The 18,119-nt window shown below is 43.3% G+C and overlaps 1 protein-coding gene across 1 annotated transcript; it reads right to left on the bottom strand.

The window, feature by feature from the left end:
• Positions 1–45: 45 nt before the first annotated feature.
• Positions 46–15,409, bottom strand: CUNH2orf88 (chromosome unknown C2orf88 homolog). Its single transcript, XM_057419832.1, has 5 exons — positions 15,271–15,409; positions 10,505–10,682; positions 5,321–5,401; positions 4,639–4,708; positions 46–1,139 (listed from the first exon to the last, which is right to left on the bottom strand). The coding sequence occupies exon 5, from the start codon at positions 971–973 to the stop codon at positions 710–712; it is 264 nt and encodes an 87-aa protein (XP_057275815.1). The 5' UTR covers positions 974–1,139; positions 4,639–4,708; positions 5,321–5,401; positions 10,505–10,682; positions 15,271–15,409; the 3' UTR covers positions 46–709.
• Positions 15,410–18,119: the final 2,710 nt, after the last annotated feature.

Raw genomic sequence — 18,119 nt, 5'->3', positions numbered from 1 at the left:
CCAGAGCATCTGTTAATTATAATGCACTGTTTGTCAACACAGTCCTGTTCCTCACTGTTTCACTTAAGAACAGAAGTTGATTAGTATCATAATCCATATGGGTCCCTGAATACTGCTGGGGTTTATAAAATGCTTCTCATCACCTTCATTATTTTGTGGTTTACAGATTCAGCCAGGTCAAAGAATCAAGGTAAAATTTATGACAGCAGTTACCTTTGCTACATGCAGACCTTGGTTTCACTTCAGCAAAATGCAGACAAATTTACCAAGCATGGAGAGTTCCCCTCTTTTCACCTACAACCAGGCCACTGATTTTTTTTTTTGCAGTAAATAAAAATAATCCACACTTTGTTGTTAAGCATCTTTGGGGCCTCTGAGGCAGTGCTTTTACAGTTGCAGGGCAGCCACATTCCTCTCATCCTTTTAACACTATTTCTGATCACATTTGATACATACAAAGACAGAACATACTCAACATACGTCTGATGACAAATGACACTTGCTTAATAGATTGTACTGTAATCCAATTAATTTCTTAGCAATATAGATGAAAAGGCCATTTTTTTTTTTGCCTCTTCTTGCAAACACATTCATATAGTGGCATTATGCTCAAATCACAGCTGATTTTACTTTATTTGCACTAGTACCAAATACAAACTGCTTCACAGACAGGACACTCGTGGTGAAGACAGTTCTTGCCAGTCAGGGCTCAGGGCACATCACTTTCAATAAAAGGGATGTCGCTGTATTTGCTTTCAGTCACTGCCCACTGTTTTACCGCCTGATCAACGATCTCACGGGAGAGACGGTGTGCATAGTCTAGCACTATAGGGCTCGATGGACCTTTCTCATTCACCTTCACTGCTATCAGTGATGATTTCTCTCCAGTACATCCTTCATTACCTTCCCTGATCTGTTCATCCTGGATAGCATTTGAACCTTGAAAGGCAGCCTTGGATTTGATGCATCCCATGGTACATTTGGAAATGCAGCTCCAAAATTCAGTTCAACAGCATGTTTTGATAACCTGGAAAAGGTGCCCTTGTTCAGTGCACAGTGTGGCTGCTTCTTGCCAGTGGTTCCAGTTGTTTTCAAAGAGCAGAATGTCTTCTTTTGTGCTGCTTTGCTTCTGAAGAAATCTGTCAAAACAGTGTTTCATATAAGCACAAAAAATAGTCTAGCATTCCCAGTGAGCTCGGAGGAAAGATAAATTCAGTACAGATGCTTGTAGAAACAACTTCAATAAATGTTTGCATGGTGTGTGAAAAATGTTTTTATCAGTAACATACATCTAGAAACAGGCAAAGCTTGACCTGAATTCAGACTGCCGTTGCATGCAGATCCCAGTACATGATGTAAGCCATCTAGGAATGCAAAGGTCTTGGGGAAAACAGTAAGAATAATCATTTCTTTCCAACTGACAATGCAGTGCTCTTTTCCTGAATCTGTCAACAAATACTGTTTAACTTCAGTGACTGATGCTGCTAAAGAAAATAAACCCCCAAAACACCCCAAGAGGCACCAACCAACCACTACTGCATAAGAGCGTTGTGCCATGGCTGTTGTATGCCCTTTGGACAGGAGTGACACTAATTCCCAGTGTCATTCTGCTGTTGCTCAAGGAGGCTTGAACATATTCATGAGAAACAAGCTTTTTTCTTTCTTTTCCCTTGAGAGGTAAGGGAAAGCAGCAGCACACTGCTGTGCTCAAGGCAGTTTTTACAGAGCTGGAGCACCATTCTTGCTAAAGCAGGACAGCTGCACATCTAGAGGAGGGAGAGTGGTGAATGCAGTAACACCTGACAAGGTCCTTTAGTCAAACTCTTCAAGAATCACAGTTGTTCAGCCCCAAATTCTGGTGTATGTTTTTTTGTTTATTAGCCTTCAAGGCTGTTTCTCAGGCTACTTTCTTAGTACAGACAAAGCAGAATCTCATGATATGCCTGACTTTGCTTGGCATGAGCTTACCCACTTATCGGAGTTAACAGACTGCCAGCCAAAATAAAGACTGTGCACAGAAACTAACTGTTCCCTACAGCTTCACCCGATGACGCTGTACTAAGGTCAGCCAAAGTTAAAGATTTTTTTGTAAATAGTCTTTGAAAACTTAATCATGACAAAGATGTTAAGCCTTAATTTATTTGCTTTATACACTGGGGGAAACAGGGACTCCAGTAACATGATCATAGGCAAATATTTGCAGAGGAAATCAATCCCATTTACAGGCAAACAGTGCTTCACAGGTAGGAAGGACTTCCCCACCCTAGCAGCTGACCCATGAGGACCAGGTTCATGGTGACAAGCTTCACTGAAAACATCATTACCTGTTTAGGAAACAGTTTGTAGGACTCAAGTGCCGGTACTTGGAAGTGCTGGTTGGTGTTTCTGGCAGAAAGAGCTGAAGGGCTTCTGAAACCACAACGTACATACAGATGTTTTCACACCTTTAGCTTTATGTCAGAACATTGCAGCATTTTAGAGAAGTGTTTATAAATCCCTCTAATAAAATTTAGTAAGTCTTTTTTTTTCTGGAGCATGTGCCAGTGTATTTCAGAGCAGGCAGCAGAGTGAACAAGCCTGTAACATAAACGCTGCTGGGAGCATTTGTAGTTTTACCCAACACACAGGAGAACTAAGCTATCAGGCAGATTTTTATTGTAATAACTTGTTATTAAATGAGTAAAAGGCTGGATTTCCCTACATCACACAAGAAACTATACTGATCCCTGTAGAGGTTTATTAAAAAACCCTATGAGCTTCATACCCATGTCTATTAACTGACGAAACTTAAAATGCTTTCAGAACATGCTTATAGACCAGAGGCCAAGGACATGTCTGAAAGCAATTCAGACATCTGAATAATTCAGACCTTTCTAATAGTAGTATCTTGTGCATGTCTAATTTTAATATTTATCATTAATAAAATATTAATAAAAATAATTTCTACTGGCTTTTCGAACGAATACATAGCTCAAAGTATCTGACATGGCAAAGAATCACTAACAGCATCTATAACCCAGCATACCTAATACCTGAACACTGCAGTCTTTACCCAGCCAAGGTAATACACAAGCTTTGTGGGAGGTACACAGCGTATCTATGTACCTCCCTCTCACTACACTACCAGTTGCATTAGAAGTTTTCGATGTGGTATCATTTCCTCCTTAGGCTAAGCCAGAACTGTAAATACCATAAATTTAAACCTCATACTCCCCAACCATAAAACTGTGGCTCTATGCCACAGTTGATAAAGTATTTTATTAGATTTTCATGACTGATATTTTATGACAATTCAGATTTGATTTCTAATCTAAGTTTGGACCCATATTCTTTTAGATGTTACTCTTTTGTGTGTGTGTGCATGTTTCTAAAAGGAGGTGTGTTAAATGGCAGCCAGTTTTAGTTAGTATTTTATCATTGGTTTAAGATGTTTCCATCCTAAAACTGGAGATTTTCTTTGCTCTTTTGTGAGAGGACGCCACCAGATGAGTTAGTGTCCAGCAGAAGGAAGGAGGGAATAGGATAAACATCTCCTAAAGCAGGTAGGAAGAAAATCATCTTCAGCATCTTCATCTGCAGGATTTACCTCTGTTCCCACCTTCTTACCTCTGCCTTTTCATCTGGGCTAAATCAAATGTCTGTGACTGCCCTGCAAGTTGGAAGGGGCAGGCTATGACACTTCTAGATAGCAAGACGTCCAAGACAACTAAATTGTTCCAAATTGATTACTATTTGAGCTTAAAAGCAAAGTTATTGACCTTATTTTAAATGCTCGACTGTTGCTCACTTCATTATTTATGGAGTGTGGTACTTTCCCAGTCACTGCAGTAAGTTTTACAGTTTTGCTCATTCTACTTGGGTTAATAATTGTTGGCACATGAATGATCGCAAACGCAGCTGCCCTCAGTCTTCTGACTGCTTGCCCGTTTTTCTGACAACCACTGCTTGCACGTACGTGGTATAGTGCTGTTAAAGCACTCTCCACCTAACTCATCTCCAGAGTGGTAAATTCTGATGGGGACTTCAGTATCTCTGGTTTTCCTCACAATGTTCACTTCCTCAGGGAGCAGCAGGGAGGATACTCATTTTACTCCCAGCACGAAGTTTCATTCAGTAACTGCACACAAGTCTGTTTTAATGCCCAAGCTCTGATTTATTGCCAGATTTGTCTCAGAAATCCCTGCATAGATGGTTCGAGGCTCAGGCCAAAACCTCTGCAGACACAGTCCCTCATGTGACAAGCTGTGTGCTCAGCTGGAGGCAGAGGTTAGGGAGCTGCAATCTGCTCTGCCACACTGTCAGCCAGGAGTTAAAGCAGCACCATCACAAACCAAGACCAATTTTACAGTAACAGAAATGCTGATTTAATTAATCTGAGTAATACAGTTTCTTCATTGTGCTCAATTTCAGGGGACATGTAGTCAATATACTTTTAAATAAATACCTCATTTAACTTCAACAGTATAAACACTGTGTATTATTTTAAGAGTCCTGAAAATAATCGATTCCCTTCCATACCCCTGGAATTGGAAGTTCAGGTGTTGCTTCACCTGTGATGTTATTTACTACACACGTGCCTTGTAGTAATACAAGGAGAGAGAAAACATTGAGGGAGTCATACCACATAGCTGAACTCACCTTGCATGACAGGGCTAAGCAGTCTCTTTGCCAGCCTGGCTAGGTGTTTTCTGCCAAGGTAAGTTCATTCCTAAATATTGAAGGAAACAAAACAATGGTAAAAGGATGCCTGCAATTCACTATTATACAATATAAATTGCATTAAAAAAGCATTAATAGCATAACTGCAGTTTCATTTAGACAAATAAGACTTTTTAAGTATTAAAATGATCAGTAAGAAATAATTACAAAAGGATAAATGTGAGCTATCCAAAAATAAGTTTCACCTGCCTCTCTGGAGTACATCTTCACATGATGAAGACAGGCATGAAGAGCAAGAGTTCTGCTGTTATACAACATCTCTAGCTACCACAGGCAAGTAAGTTCCTGCTACCATTTAAATAGCTTCATGCATAAGACCTTTGAAAAAAAATCTCCTTGAAGTTCAATGCTACACTGCAAGGAACTGCTTTCTGTAACACTTTCTGCTACAGCTGTCATTGGATTAACAAATAAGTTATACTTTGCAAAATAGGTTAGCCCAGCTTTGTCCAGTTGAACACAGTGAGCAGTTTCTGCTGTGACAAAGCCAGGCTTCTCATTTTCCAAAGCTTTAGGTTCAAATATGACTCTCTGTAACCCTCCTCCAGCCAGGGAGGCTTTTAGTGTTAATCTCGGTATCCACAAGAGAAGCTCAGTGTACTACTTACCAAAACCACATCTGCTTTTAACAAGCTGTCCCACTTGTCCTCAGCACAGCACAGACAGCTTCACAACTGGGACTCTGCAAAGGGAACCAATAAATGAAAGTTAGCACTGGTGGATGGGTCAAAGTTATGTATTATCACAAGGTTAGATGAAATCCGTAGCACTGGCCTTGCAGAAGTCTGCCTGCTTGCTCACCCACAGGATTTGACTTTGACAAAGGTGATGATACAGCAGTTTAGAAATTAGATTGAATGGTAGGCTGCAACAACTTATATACAGCACCTAATCCCAGTGCACAGGGGGCTGCTGCTTGGGCAAGTGCCTCCCATCCTATTTGCCTCGATCCTCCACAAGTCTAGTTAAAGACAATTTCAGTGTAGATATAGAAAGGGTCATATGCCAGCATGTGGAATGCCCCATCTTCTGCCAAAGCTTAAAAGTTCCTGTTTTCCCTTCTCCCTCTCAGAGCTTCTGCTGAGACCTGGACCTTTATCATACAAGTGCATAGGGAGAGTTTTCAGATAATCATAGTGTTGTCATTATCGTGGAAACAATAAATATTACTCTTTGTAACAAAACCACTCAAACTTGAGGCAAGTGATGCAGCTGAGGTATCAGCAGAGGTAAACCAAACAGCATTCAGGCATCCAGACCTCTGAACTGCATCTAATTGCATTAAATACTTACATCCTCCATGCAAAAATGGAGAGAAACAGAAACCCGGAACATCTTACATCTGCCTTTCCTCTCCCTAACAAGGTGGGATGCTGTTCAGAAGGATACATGATATTATGCCTCTGGGTGCTCTGCAGTTTCACACAGAGCACCAGCACATAGAGGAATGAATCATTCCCTTAGTGCACAGCATCGTCTCTGTCGCTCAGGTCTTGGAGGCTCCTGTGCAGAACAGCCCAGGCAGGGCCTCTCAGAGCAATCCAACCCACCACTTTTAATGTCTGCCTCTCCTTCACATCCAGTTTTCTGCAAATTCTACAGAGGCAGCACACTGTAGTAACATTTATTATAAAGGCTCCTTCTCATCATAGGGAAAGGAGGTTTTAAAAAGCTGGAGTTATTTTAAGACAAGCATGATTCCCAAGATCTAGCTACCTCAGGCAATCGCTGATTTACCTAAATACCCTGAAACAACTTGGGCAACAAAGAGCATAAATGGAGCCCTCATTCCTTGCAGAGCCATCCTCTCCCTCATGTTGCTTACTGCCAGCAAGAGATAAGAGCTATGGATTGAAAAGGGCTGGATGCAGGAACAGCAAACAACTGCTGTGCAGGATTAGCATGTCAGTGAGAGTCTTCTGGCTATCTGACTCAGGGCACATGCTGGAATTTCAATGGTCCCTCCACCCCCCATGGCCAGAATTGATAAAACTTTTGCAGGCTTCTAAGCCAGTTTATTGTAACTGAATGGGGAAACGGCACCACTTTTCAGAACCAGGCATGACCTCTTTAAAAGCTTACTTTAAAATGGTTTTCAGTAAGACAACAGCTGTTCATCAGATTGTTTAGGTTGGAAAAGACCTTTAAGATCATCAAATCCAACCATTAACCCAGCACTGCCAAGTTCCCCACTAAACCATGTCTAAGTGCCACATCTACCCGTCTTTTAAGTACTTCCAGGGATGGGGACTCCACCACTACCCTGGGCAGCCCATTCCAATACTTGACATCCCTTTTGGTGAAGAAATTGTTCCTAATATCCAGTCTAAACATCCCCTGGTGCAACTTGAGGGTGTTTCCTTTTTACTTGGACGAGGAGACAGGCATCCACTTTCCTGAGTTTCTTTCTCAGTCAGAACACTGAGTTACTTAATGGAGGCAATTTCCATGTCAAATTTCAACTCTCAACCACTTCAGCAGTGCAGTTAAGGAACATGAAAATCTTAAAGAAAATTAGAGGGAAAAACAGGAGAGAGGAAAATGTTTCTTCGCCTCAACTCACGATTTACGTGCACAGTGGGAGTGGGGGAATCAGGTTTTTTTGCTGCCAATCAGTATACCTGTGTTGATGTGAGTTTTTATGCTGACATGCTCTGGATATCTAAAGCTTCTGGATCTAAAGCCAGTACTGACTTAGAAATAAACAAGCAAACAAAACACCGATGTATTAACAAAAACCAACCAAGCCCCATACGCACACACAACAGACATGTGACCACAGAAGTAAGGAACAAACCCAAGTGCTTTCCTGACTGCTCTAGCAATCTTACCCATGCTTTTGGAAGCAGCAAGCAAGGCTGAAGTACAGCTGGGAGCCTTGAGGCAGAAATACCAACAGTTCAGACAACAGCAGTGCCAGTTGGTACAGTCCTCAGCAGCCACAAAGGTGGTTTTCACCCAGGAAAAACCAGTCTTGTTAAAAGCAAAGAGCATTGTGTGCTTGGTACCTGTCTGATTTCATGAAAGTAAAGCTGTACCCAGCCAGCCTTTCCTGAAATCCTTCCTCCTTCCAGTACAGGGCTTTATTTACCAGAACCACATGCAGCAGAGAGCAGCCTGAAGGCAAGAGGATGCTGAAAACTTCTAACCAGTTCTGCTCTCATCACCTAGCTGCTTGCCCAAGCACCTGCACATGCTACTGTTTCCACCAAATTCAGACAGAAATACAGACCACATATTAATTCTACTTGATTTTTCAACGCCTGGTGGTTCCACACCCCCCCCGTGTCTCAGAATACAAGTGAGCAGACATTTGTCAGCACAGACTCTCTGCCAGACCATAGACAAGGGAGACAATCAGCTTAACCTACCCTTGTACAAACAAGAGTGGGATGCCTTCTGTTGATTAAAGCCTGTATTCTATATAAGTAAAAGTGGACCAATGGGTTTCCTTAACAAGTGAGGCCTCTGAGCAAAACTGTAGAAGAAAGAGCATGAGGAAAATGCAGAGCTTCCCAGAAAGTCCATCTGCAGGAAGTTTAGCTAAGATTTAAGTGATCCAGCTACAGAAATTACAGAGGAATGCCTTGGCTCAGAGGGAGGAAAAGCTAATGTCACAGAGGAGACCTGAAACTCTCTAAGAACCCAAATACAAAATAATGCTTGAAACTGGTGAGTGCACAAAAACAAAACATAAGAAATGGATATCAAGTTTTTAACGTAGATGTACAGCTGTTTCCCTGCCCTAAGGAAGATACGGGTTCAACACGTTGTTCAGCAAAGCCTACAGATGTTGTAGTTATCAGCCCACCCCCCATAGGGATTAGCTGCAAATATACAGCCTGAAGATCCCCAAAACCATATTCCCCACAGCAGGGGAAAACACGTGTATCACCAAAGGTTATCAGAGACACCGGCCAAGTTAGACTGCTTTAAAGCATGGCACTGGCTCCAAACAAAGCAACCTGTGGTTTATTAAAATGTGATACTCTTTTGGACAAACCAGAACAGAAACTAGTATTTTCCTAGATACACCACAAAACTTCCATCCCAACAAGCCAATCGTGGCATCAGAGCCTACCTATTAACAACACACCTTCAGGAGCACGTTAAAACTTCAAGCTACCTACACTCCTGCTAAAGCTTAGGATCTAGGCTTGTTTGTAAAGGTGCATTGCTGTCCTTTGCAGGTCCAGCTGGAGACAGACTGCTGCAGACAGCGGGCAGGGATGCACAGATCTTCACAAGCAAGAAAGTCCCTCCTGCCATTATCCCTGGCTGCTGCCCAGCCTGGGGATCCTGCCAGCAGGAACTGATGAGCAGCAGCAGGTAGAACACTGGATCAGTATCTCAGTCTGACAGAGTCATGTTTTATTGTAGTATCTTGTAGTCACAAGATTCAACTACGAGCATATGGAGCTGCAGACCGGAAGGTATGAATGAAGCGTGTTGTTTTGCTTTGTGACGCCCTTACAATGGTAAGGTCCCACTAGATTAGCAAAAGTGAAAGTCAGAGGAAGGAGAAGGCCAGGATCTGCCTACCAGGACAGAGTAGTACAAGAAAAGCAGCGCACAACCCCATTCTGCTCTTTAATCTCCCTATGCAGAAGCCAAATGTAAAACTGGGACTCAGGAATGGAACAGAAGACCTGTTTGTCCACATCTCACATAAGAACACACAGGAAAACACAGCCCCATGCTTTAAAATCACAACTATGTTACTAATGAGTGGCAGAAATCAGCCGAGGACAAAGTGAGGAGTTAACAGCCAGATGCTCCAGCTGTACAAAAGCTGCCCACAATTGCAATAAATAACTATGTCAGCCTTAAGTATCACTGTCTCACAGCTCTCCCCAAGTATTTTCCTTGAATTTCATCGCTCCCAATGCACCAGCTTCTACTTCTAAGGGAGCTGCCACCTCTGGGCCCAAGCAGCAGGGTGGCCAGCAGCCAGACAAGGCAGTGGTACCCGCAGAGCCCAGCAGCACTGCTGGCTCTCTCCCCAGGACCCTGCCCATGGAACCACCTTGTCCCCTGAGACATGAGCATTGCGAGGCTCCGCACAGCCCCCTGTGCTACTTGTACAAACCAAAGGGATTTTAGAGAAACAATTCTCAGCAGAACATAATGTTATAAAGAAAACTAATTTGTATGCACTCGAAGGTCAAAAATGCCACTTTGTTAAGACTACAGTACAAATCCCTGTTTTTTTTTCCTTTTTAATTACTGCATTTAGAAACATGATTTGAAGTCCTACTTCCTGAACCATGAGAAAGAGTAAGACGTTTCTAAACGTTCTACAGTTTTTGCCATGGCTGACATTACCCTACCAAATCTGTATTTTATGATGTACTAGATGAAGGTAACCTGCCCTGTCCAGGTTTGGGCCAAAGCTTGGAAAAGGTATTCATGGCACAGCAGAGGCAGACAAGAAACCCTCACATCACCCCAGCCACTCAGAGGAGCAGCCAGGCTATTTACCTTCCCTTTACCTTCAGCAATGGCTATACGCAGCACCACCTCTTCCCACGCAAACCCAAAGGGCTGCACGTCTGCCCTGCCCAGTTTGGAGAACTTTGCTGCTAGCAACCTCATTGTGACAATGGGAGGAGTAAGGTGTTACCACTGCAAACCCCACCTCTAACCTAGCTCTTCCTCCTTTCCTCCACATGCTGAAGGCCAGTCCTGCCCATGGCCACAGCTTGCCCCGTGGGTCACCACACACTGTGATGGTTGTGAAGGGACACAGCCCATCCCTCCCATAAACCAGCACCAGGCTACATACCAGCACAGTGGGGATGGCTGAAGTGCCAAGAGCATGTTGTAAACGTGGTCCCACCAGCACGCCTCTGTCCATCGAGCAGCAGTTCCTGGGGCCAGCCAGGCAGGAGAGGGCTGCTTCGTCCTCGCCGGTGCCCGCAGGATCAGGCCCTCGTCCCACCAACGCTGCGTCCTCCCGATTCCTGTTCGCAAACGACAAAGATGCAAAGCCTCCATGAAGTCATTCCCACACCACTTTCGGAACACTACCGGTAAGCGCACCCGGCTCCGGGCGGGCCCCGAACGGCCTCCACCCCACACCCCCGGGGCTCCGCCACAGAGCCCCCGCCGCCCCGCTCCCCCGCGGCGGGAGCCGGCCCGATTAAGTCCAGTTCGGCCCCGCATCGCTCGCACAGGTAGCGCCGGGGAGGGGCCCCTGCCCGCCCGCAGCGCCACTCACTCCGCTCCGCCGGGAGCTCCCCGGCCTCCCCGCGGCACCGACGGCGCTGGTGCTGCCGGCGGGGCGGGGCGGAGCGGAGCGGGAAAGGGAGGTGCCACCGCCCCGCCGTGCCCTTCAGCAGCGCCGCCGCGGCCCCGACCCGCCCGCCGGGCAGCACCGCCCCGCCTGGCGGGACACACCGCATCGCGGGCCGACACGGGGGTCTGACAGTTATGGGGGGGGGGGAAGCGGAAAGAAAAACGCGCGCCCAGGAAAAACGCTGCTCGTCAGCTTCAAAGGACGGAGTTACCGTGTCACATAGCTCATCACATGCTCAACTCAGGCCCTGGGTGAACGTGAACGCGCCACGGAGCGGTGCGTGTTGCAGCCCCGGTGAATGCTGAAGTGAAGCAAACCGAGGGGAAGGCAAAGGGTGAGGCCGGGGTGATGCTCCTGTTCTCTCCTGTCAGGCAGCATCAAGCCGTGTACAGCTGCAGACAAATATCGTTATACCAAAGCTATCTGAAAAATGCCCCCACCCCAAAAGGCAGCTCCTGAATGAAGGGGCTGAGCAGTGCCTCGATGCAGGCAGCACTTGCTGTGAGTGCAGATGTTGACCTGTGGCCAAGCCTTCCTATGCACTTAGGCAGCAGTTTCATTGCCGAGTAGGTTTCTAATGTATTCCAATTAGGTGCTGTCCAGTCAAGGAATTTATCACAGCTTTATCAAAGCCAAAGAAAACACCACACTGGTAATATTAGTCAAGAAAAACGCTATTGTACATGTAGCGCTGGGTCACAGGGAGGCCGGGAGAGCCATGGGCTGGAGAGGCACAAACACTTCCCGCGTCCCTCTGGGTTTTAGGAGCAGGTTTGAGAAGCTTGACCCAAAGCCCAGGCAAAGCTGGTGGCACTTTACTCTTTGATTTCAAGGAGCTTTGACTTGGGACCCACTGATGTGGGTAGATACTGGTCAGATATTTTTTACTGCTGTTTTAGGTTGCCTCTAGGTGGCTGGAGGAACAGATCAAATAAAATCATAGCACCGAGGATTAAAAGACAGAGTACTGGAAAGGCATCATTGCCTTGCATTAACACAGAGGCATTATTATGACAGTGATTTTTAAGCTATACACAGTTTTTAAATAAAAATTTGACAACTGAATTATGAATATTGTAGCAGTTTATGGTTATTGTGCTCTTTTGTTTTTAGTTTCTATTCTATTTATAATATTCTATTTATCCTGGTTTTTAACACAAGGCTCCACTTTTAACTTCAGCTTTAAGTGACCTCCCATTGTTCCCACTGAGTCCCCATCAGTTCCCACTGAGCAACTTTGAGACACGGAGCAGCCATTTCACAAGCTGCCTGCCCCTGCATGGCACAGGCTGCATTCACATCACTAGCACCCAATCTGATCACTTTGTTACATCCCAACAGATAATAACCCTATGGCACTGTGCACTGCTCGCCTCCAGTGTCACAACTTGTCAACAGACTGTTTGGTCTGAGCAGCAGCACTTCAGTATAAAGTAAGGGGAAGGAACTGGGGGGAGGTAAGGAGAGGGAGATGTGTGTGATGGGAATTTCGAGCCAGTATTTATTTCTGGGTGCCAAAACATGTTTAATATTTTATTAGGTGTGGAGTATGCAAGACAGCTTATTATGTTTGGCTCAAGCAAAGCAGTCAGTCTTTGCATACAGCCCATCCATCTGAAATGACTGCCACCAGGCACAGACCACGTGCTCAATGAAATATTTAGCTCGTAAAGCATTTCAGTGTGAAAGGCTGGGGCCAGGCACAGGTGCTGTGATGCTGAAAACCACAATGGCCAAATCGGAGGTATCCCAGCCCCAGCATGGAGGCCTCAGAGGTGAACAGTCACTCAGAGAGCCAGGACACAGAGCCTGAGCCATGCATGTGCTGGTCTGGGGGGACATGGGCACCAAAGCCTTTCTGGGACTCAGTTTCCCAGCTTGTGCTACCCTCCCTCCCTCCATAAGAAATCATTCTGAACAAAGTTTGATGTTTTTGTTGTCATAAGATTTGATATTTATTTTCTTAGCTATCTTTCGTAGTTATTTACTTATTAGAGCTTGCTAGATCTTTCTATAATACAGTCTAAACTCTCTAAACGCTTGGCATGCCCTGCTGTATGTGCTCATGTTCATCCCAGTGGGGCACAATTGCTTTGATGTCCCCAGGGCAATACAAGCACTTTCTGATAATAAGGTGCATGGAGTGGGAGGAGAATGGTGCTGACTGAACCCTGGAAGCTGCTGAATACTGCTAGTACTGGCATTGCTGGAATGGTAATTGGCTGCCAAACTAGATGACAGCAATGCTGAGGTTTCAGAGAAGCTTTGGTAAGAAATTGCTAACCTGCTAAAAAGTAGTAGTTTTTTTTTTTTTTTGTTTATTTGTTTGTTTTTACTTTTTAATTTTAGTATATTTATAATTTTAGTAAGTTTACTGTTTAATTCACTTTTTAATTTTACTTTGGTATAAAATTTGTCACCTACCAACCTCTGTACCAGGCACCAGACTTTTAAAGAGTTTGTCCAAGGGTAACAATAAATGAAATCTGGTTTCTTCCTTCCTCTGATGCAATTTCACAGTTTTTGTCCTCATCGTTCCACCTGCTGCCCTTCATGGCTTCTCCTCATCTGCAAACCCTTCCCCCTTCAAGCCTTCAACTCTCCTCTATGCCCAATAAGTCCACAATATCCTACACCCATTTCTGTACTATTAATCTCTTCTTCTGCTTGGCAATTTCTCAGCTCCCTCCTGTTTCACCTGTGCCAATTTACAACAACCCCAGATTTCTTCCACATCTTCTGACCAATACTATGTGCTTGGCCAGGTGGGCAAGAAGCAGCATGTGTTTTGACTAGGTGCTAGCCAGATGGCCAGTCCATAAGTCCTGCACAAAGACAAATGCTGCATCAGATTCTCCCTGCCATTCTTTCAGAAAGCAGAGAAAAAATAACTCTTTTTCCCAATCAATGCTTAAGTTAAGAACCCCTTGACATGGGATGTGGTATTCAAAACTCCATGGAGAAGAACTGAAACTGTCCAAATCCAACAGCCAGCTGAGTTCCTAGTCATTAGTTGAGGCTGAACCACTTCATTCTTGCTCTGCTTCTCAATTCATTTTACCATCCATGCATACACCTGTATTAAGGAGGGTTTTATGGAGACACGTGTTTCTAATGCAGTTGAAGAGTTAAAGAATGGAAGTAGGACAAGTATTCTCTGCCCCAGTAGCTTCCCTCCAGCAGGCCCATGGTCATGGGGTGACTTTACAAAATCTATTGCTACATGCAGAAATCCACTAACTGTATGTGTTGGAAAATGTTACGCAGTCTGAAAAGGATCAATATAGAGCGTGAAAAGCTAAATATCTCCTAATGATCTTGACTAAAATCTCCTAATAATCCAAAAGCCTTGGAAGTTTTGCCCAACATGCTCTGACCTCCATGCAATAAGGTGCTTTGGTAGAGGTTCAAAATCAAAACTACGATGCAAAGGAGGTCATCTTCACTGCAACAAACAGCTTTATAGACTAAGTAACTGCCTTTTAAATAAGTGCTCTGTTTTCAAAAACTTCTTGATGGGAAAGATGTTCTTTTCCTCAGCTATGGATTTTTCTCTTTTCTCCTTAATTCTTGTTTCATTGTGTGCTGCACACAATTGAGATTTACCAAACCTTTCCTCAGAGCTCATAATTTCTTAACATACTTCCTTAATGTTTGCAACCAGGTTGATTAAAAGTAAGGACAAGTATGATTAGAGTATGTCCAAGCATGCACCATCGAAAACTCTGTGCTGCCCTAGTTTTCAACTCTGTTACTACCAAAAGTGCATGACAGTGGTGATTGCACATTTACTCCAAACTTTATGGCGCAACATTGATTTCTAGATCACAATTATTTTTGGAACATCCCATCCTTCTGCTCTCAAAAAAGGGTTTGATAGTTTTAACTTTAAGTTTAGTATATGAATGTAGACCCTATTTCCACTTTCTTGTATGAAGATATCCTGAGTATTTAAAATACAGTGTTTAACCCATTGGTATTAACTTCACCTTGTTTTGTTACTTGGATGTGCTTATATTGCTATGGCTCGAAGGAGAAAACCAACGTGAACCATCAGCATATTCACTGAATTTCATACATATTAATGAATCCCCATACTATGTAAGAACAGGTAGGTGACTGTTATCATCAGTCTTCATCATGAAATGCAATTGACATATCTGGGGACAGACCTCCTTTTTCCCCAAAATGGGTGAAATACCCCATTTAGCACAGAACTTGAAGTACGTGCTCAGTTTTACTCATGTACTTACACTTCAGAGTTGTGCTGCAGTATTTCAGTGGGCAGGGGCTGAGTTCCAGTAATTCATTTCCGCCAGTCACCAACCCTGTGAAGACATTTGGAACTACTTTAGCCACCATATTTGCAAACTTTTCTGTCAAGAAACAACATCAGAACTTGTCTACATGCTTACAAATGTGCTAAAAAGATGATTATGACAATATGATACTATAAAAAGGTGCTCTGCCCAAATATAATGAGAGCTAAGGTGTGAATCTTATTCTTTTCTCCCATAGAACAAACACACTTACCAGTAATAAAAAAGAAGAAATCAGAAAAGGGGTTAGAAAATAAATGGCACATCTCTATACAGCACAAATGTTTGGCTACTTGAATGTAATAGCTGTTGGGTGCTTTCGTTTCAATGTGTGTTAGCCATTAATCCAAAACTTAATAGAAAGCTTGTAGTGGAAGTCTATTTGGACAATTTTAGGAATCTTTAAAATAAAAGTTTATTCACATAATGGGTCTTGATTGTTTGATAAACCCCACAATATCTTCAAGAACTTACATCATACTGGATCACATTGAAATACTGTTAAAAGAAGGCCATGAAGAAAATAGGTTGGGGCCTGTAGAACAGACAAGACAAAGTTTACAAGAAAGCATTGAGTCAGAGCAAGTCCATGAAGGCTTTTGTCCTCTGTTTTCTGCAAGGTAGGGCCTGAAATGCTTTCCTTATTTCTGCTTTTGAATCAGAAATCTGACACCTGTTTGTAATAAATGTCCTCTTGTCCATTCTCCATCATTCCTGTACCTCTCCCGTTTATCAAGAAACACTAATAAGACAAAGTAAATATTAAACACTGAAAACCATAGCTATCTAGCACAGGTTATATCTTTTGTAGCACTGTTACAGTGCAAAAAGACACTTCTGTCATAGCCTACAAATAGTGAGGTAAAAACAGGACTAAGAATATAGAGGAAATAAACTTTAGGACTGAAGGAGGACACTGTATAGAACATCATATCTGTAAGAGAAAGAATGGGGTTACTCAGCATTTGGATATACCAGATACAAGTGTGCCCTTCCTTTCAAAAAACTGAGATGCTTTTGTAATGTAAAGCCTTCTTTTATAAGCACCATATACTCTACGTGTGTAATTGGAAGAAAAAAAATGGGTTTAGGCTAAACAAACTGCTGATAATTTAAGGAATTTGTAAGTATGTGGTGACTGATATGAAGTAGTTTCACCATACTAAATTCTCTTGGGTTTCTCTAAAGCTTGAAGGTTATAATATTACCAAATCCTAATGCTTTCCTAATACTCTTGGGGCTTTTCAGATTGTGTCCCCTACAGTGGGGAGCACTGCTGACTCCCTGGGACTCTCTAAATTGCCTCCACTCGCCAAGGGCACTGTGGTTGATGTTTTCGAGTAAACACAAAGCAAAGACACCTGCGGAATTCAGAAGGAGACAAGAAATCTTACAAATAAAAATAAAATTGAGCATTAATTCTCATTAAAGAGAACAGTTTTCCAGAGTAGTGGAATTTTGTCCAGTGGAGGAGGTTGAGTATTTCAACTAAACAAGATTCACTGGCAGCGAGTCCTAATAGAGGAGTCCTGCTAATAGAGGAGTAAACTGTGTTCCCCAAACACTGACCTCAAGTCTATGGCTCATATTGGTGCCACGGCAGTGGCTAGCGGTCTTTTGAGAAACCTTCCTAGATGATAGCTCCTTCTATGGTGTATACAGGAACCAAGCACTAAATCACCAAAGCAGCACTGTGCATCCATCATGAAGGAAAACAAAAACACCAGCAATGAAAAGTTTGCAGGAGCTTTGGGGAACGAGGCAGCTACACCTATTGCTTCAGTCTATATATGAAACTGGAGATCATATTTTGCAGAAGGCTAACAGTGAGTCTGTACAGAAGTTGCCTATGAGAAGCAATAGGGACATGTGGCTTCAGCCACTCCACTGCCCAGCAACAGCTTGGGTGCAGTCTGCATACAGCCTGTACAGCCAGGCACTTAGCTCTTTGTGAATAGAGACCATGCTTATCCTATGAGCAGTACTGGAAAACACAAACCAGGCAAATACCAAATATTACTTACATTTGTGCTAATAAAGCAGAGATGAATACAGAGAGGAAACACTACCCAGAGAAATGTTCTTAATTTATATGCAAGTCCTCTGAATTTTTTTTATCAATACCTGACAGCACTAAAACATGAAGCATGGGAGGACATGCAAAACACAGCCCTGAAAACCCCAGGCAGCAGCACAGCCAGGGGATTAACCAAACATGGAGCATTAGAATATTGCAAAGAGGATCAAAAGAGATTTGTGACTCAAAAGCCACCCACCAGAATTACAGTCAGCTGAGAAGCCGGACAGGCAAAAAGTGGGTAAATCTTTTAAGTTTAGATATCTCCTAGAATTATCTCAAACTCTGGGATGCTCATAGCAATACATCACATCAGGCCTCCCTGTGACATGAGGCTGCAAACAACGCCATCTTCTTTCCACACTGAAAGTTATAGCTTTGTGATTGTCAAAAATTATTGGGGAAACAGCACTGAATATGGTCACTGGCACACCAAAACCTGAGAGCACTGAGGATAGCAACAAAGCAGCAGCTGTACCAAAACTGCCATACAAAGGGAAATAATACAGAGAAATAAGAGCAATATAAGGACCCAATCATCCTGCACCAGTCACTTTTCCAAAATACATCACTCTCAGGGTCCCCAATCCAAAAAGACACTAAAATAAAATATTAAAGAAGAAATTGCTTCTAAGGAGAAATTAAAAGACCCATTGCTGTAGACAAAGCCATGGATCAGCAGAGCAGTGGCCTGCTGAGAGCTTGC

The sequence above is a fragment of the Pezoporus wallicus genome, unplaced genomic scaffold (assembly GCF_028554395.1).
Source record: "Pezoporus wallicus isolate ANWC-B61680 ecotype Strahan unplaced genomic scaffold, APGP_CSIRO_Pwel_v1 contig_4710, whole genome shotgun sequence".
Classification (NCBI taxonomy): Eukaryota; Metazoa; Chordata; class Aves; order Psittaciformes; family Psittacidae; genus Pezoporus; species Pezoporus wallicus.
Note: the sequence above shows the minus strand (reverse complement) of the source record. Positions and strands in the feature narration are given on the sequence as shown.

Excerpts from the sequence above, each read along its gene's own strand:
- CUNH2orf88 (XM_057419832.1), bottom strand. The coding sequence starts at position 973 with ATGGGATGCATCAAATCCAAGGCTGCCTTTCAAGGTTCAAATGCTATC.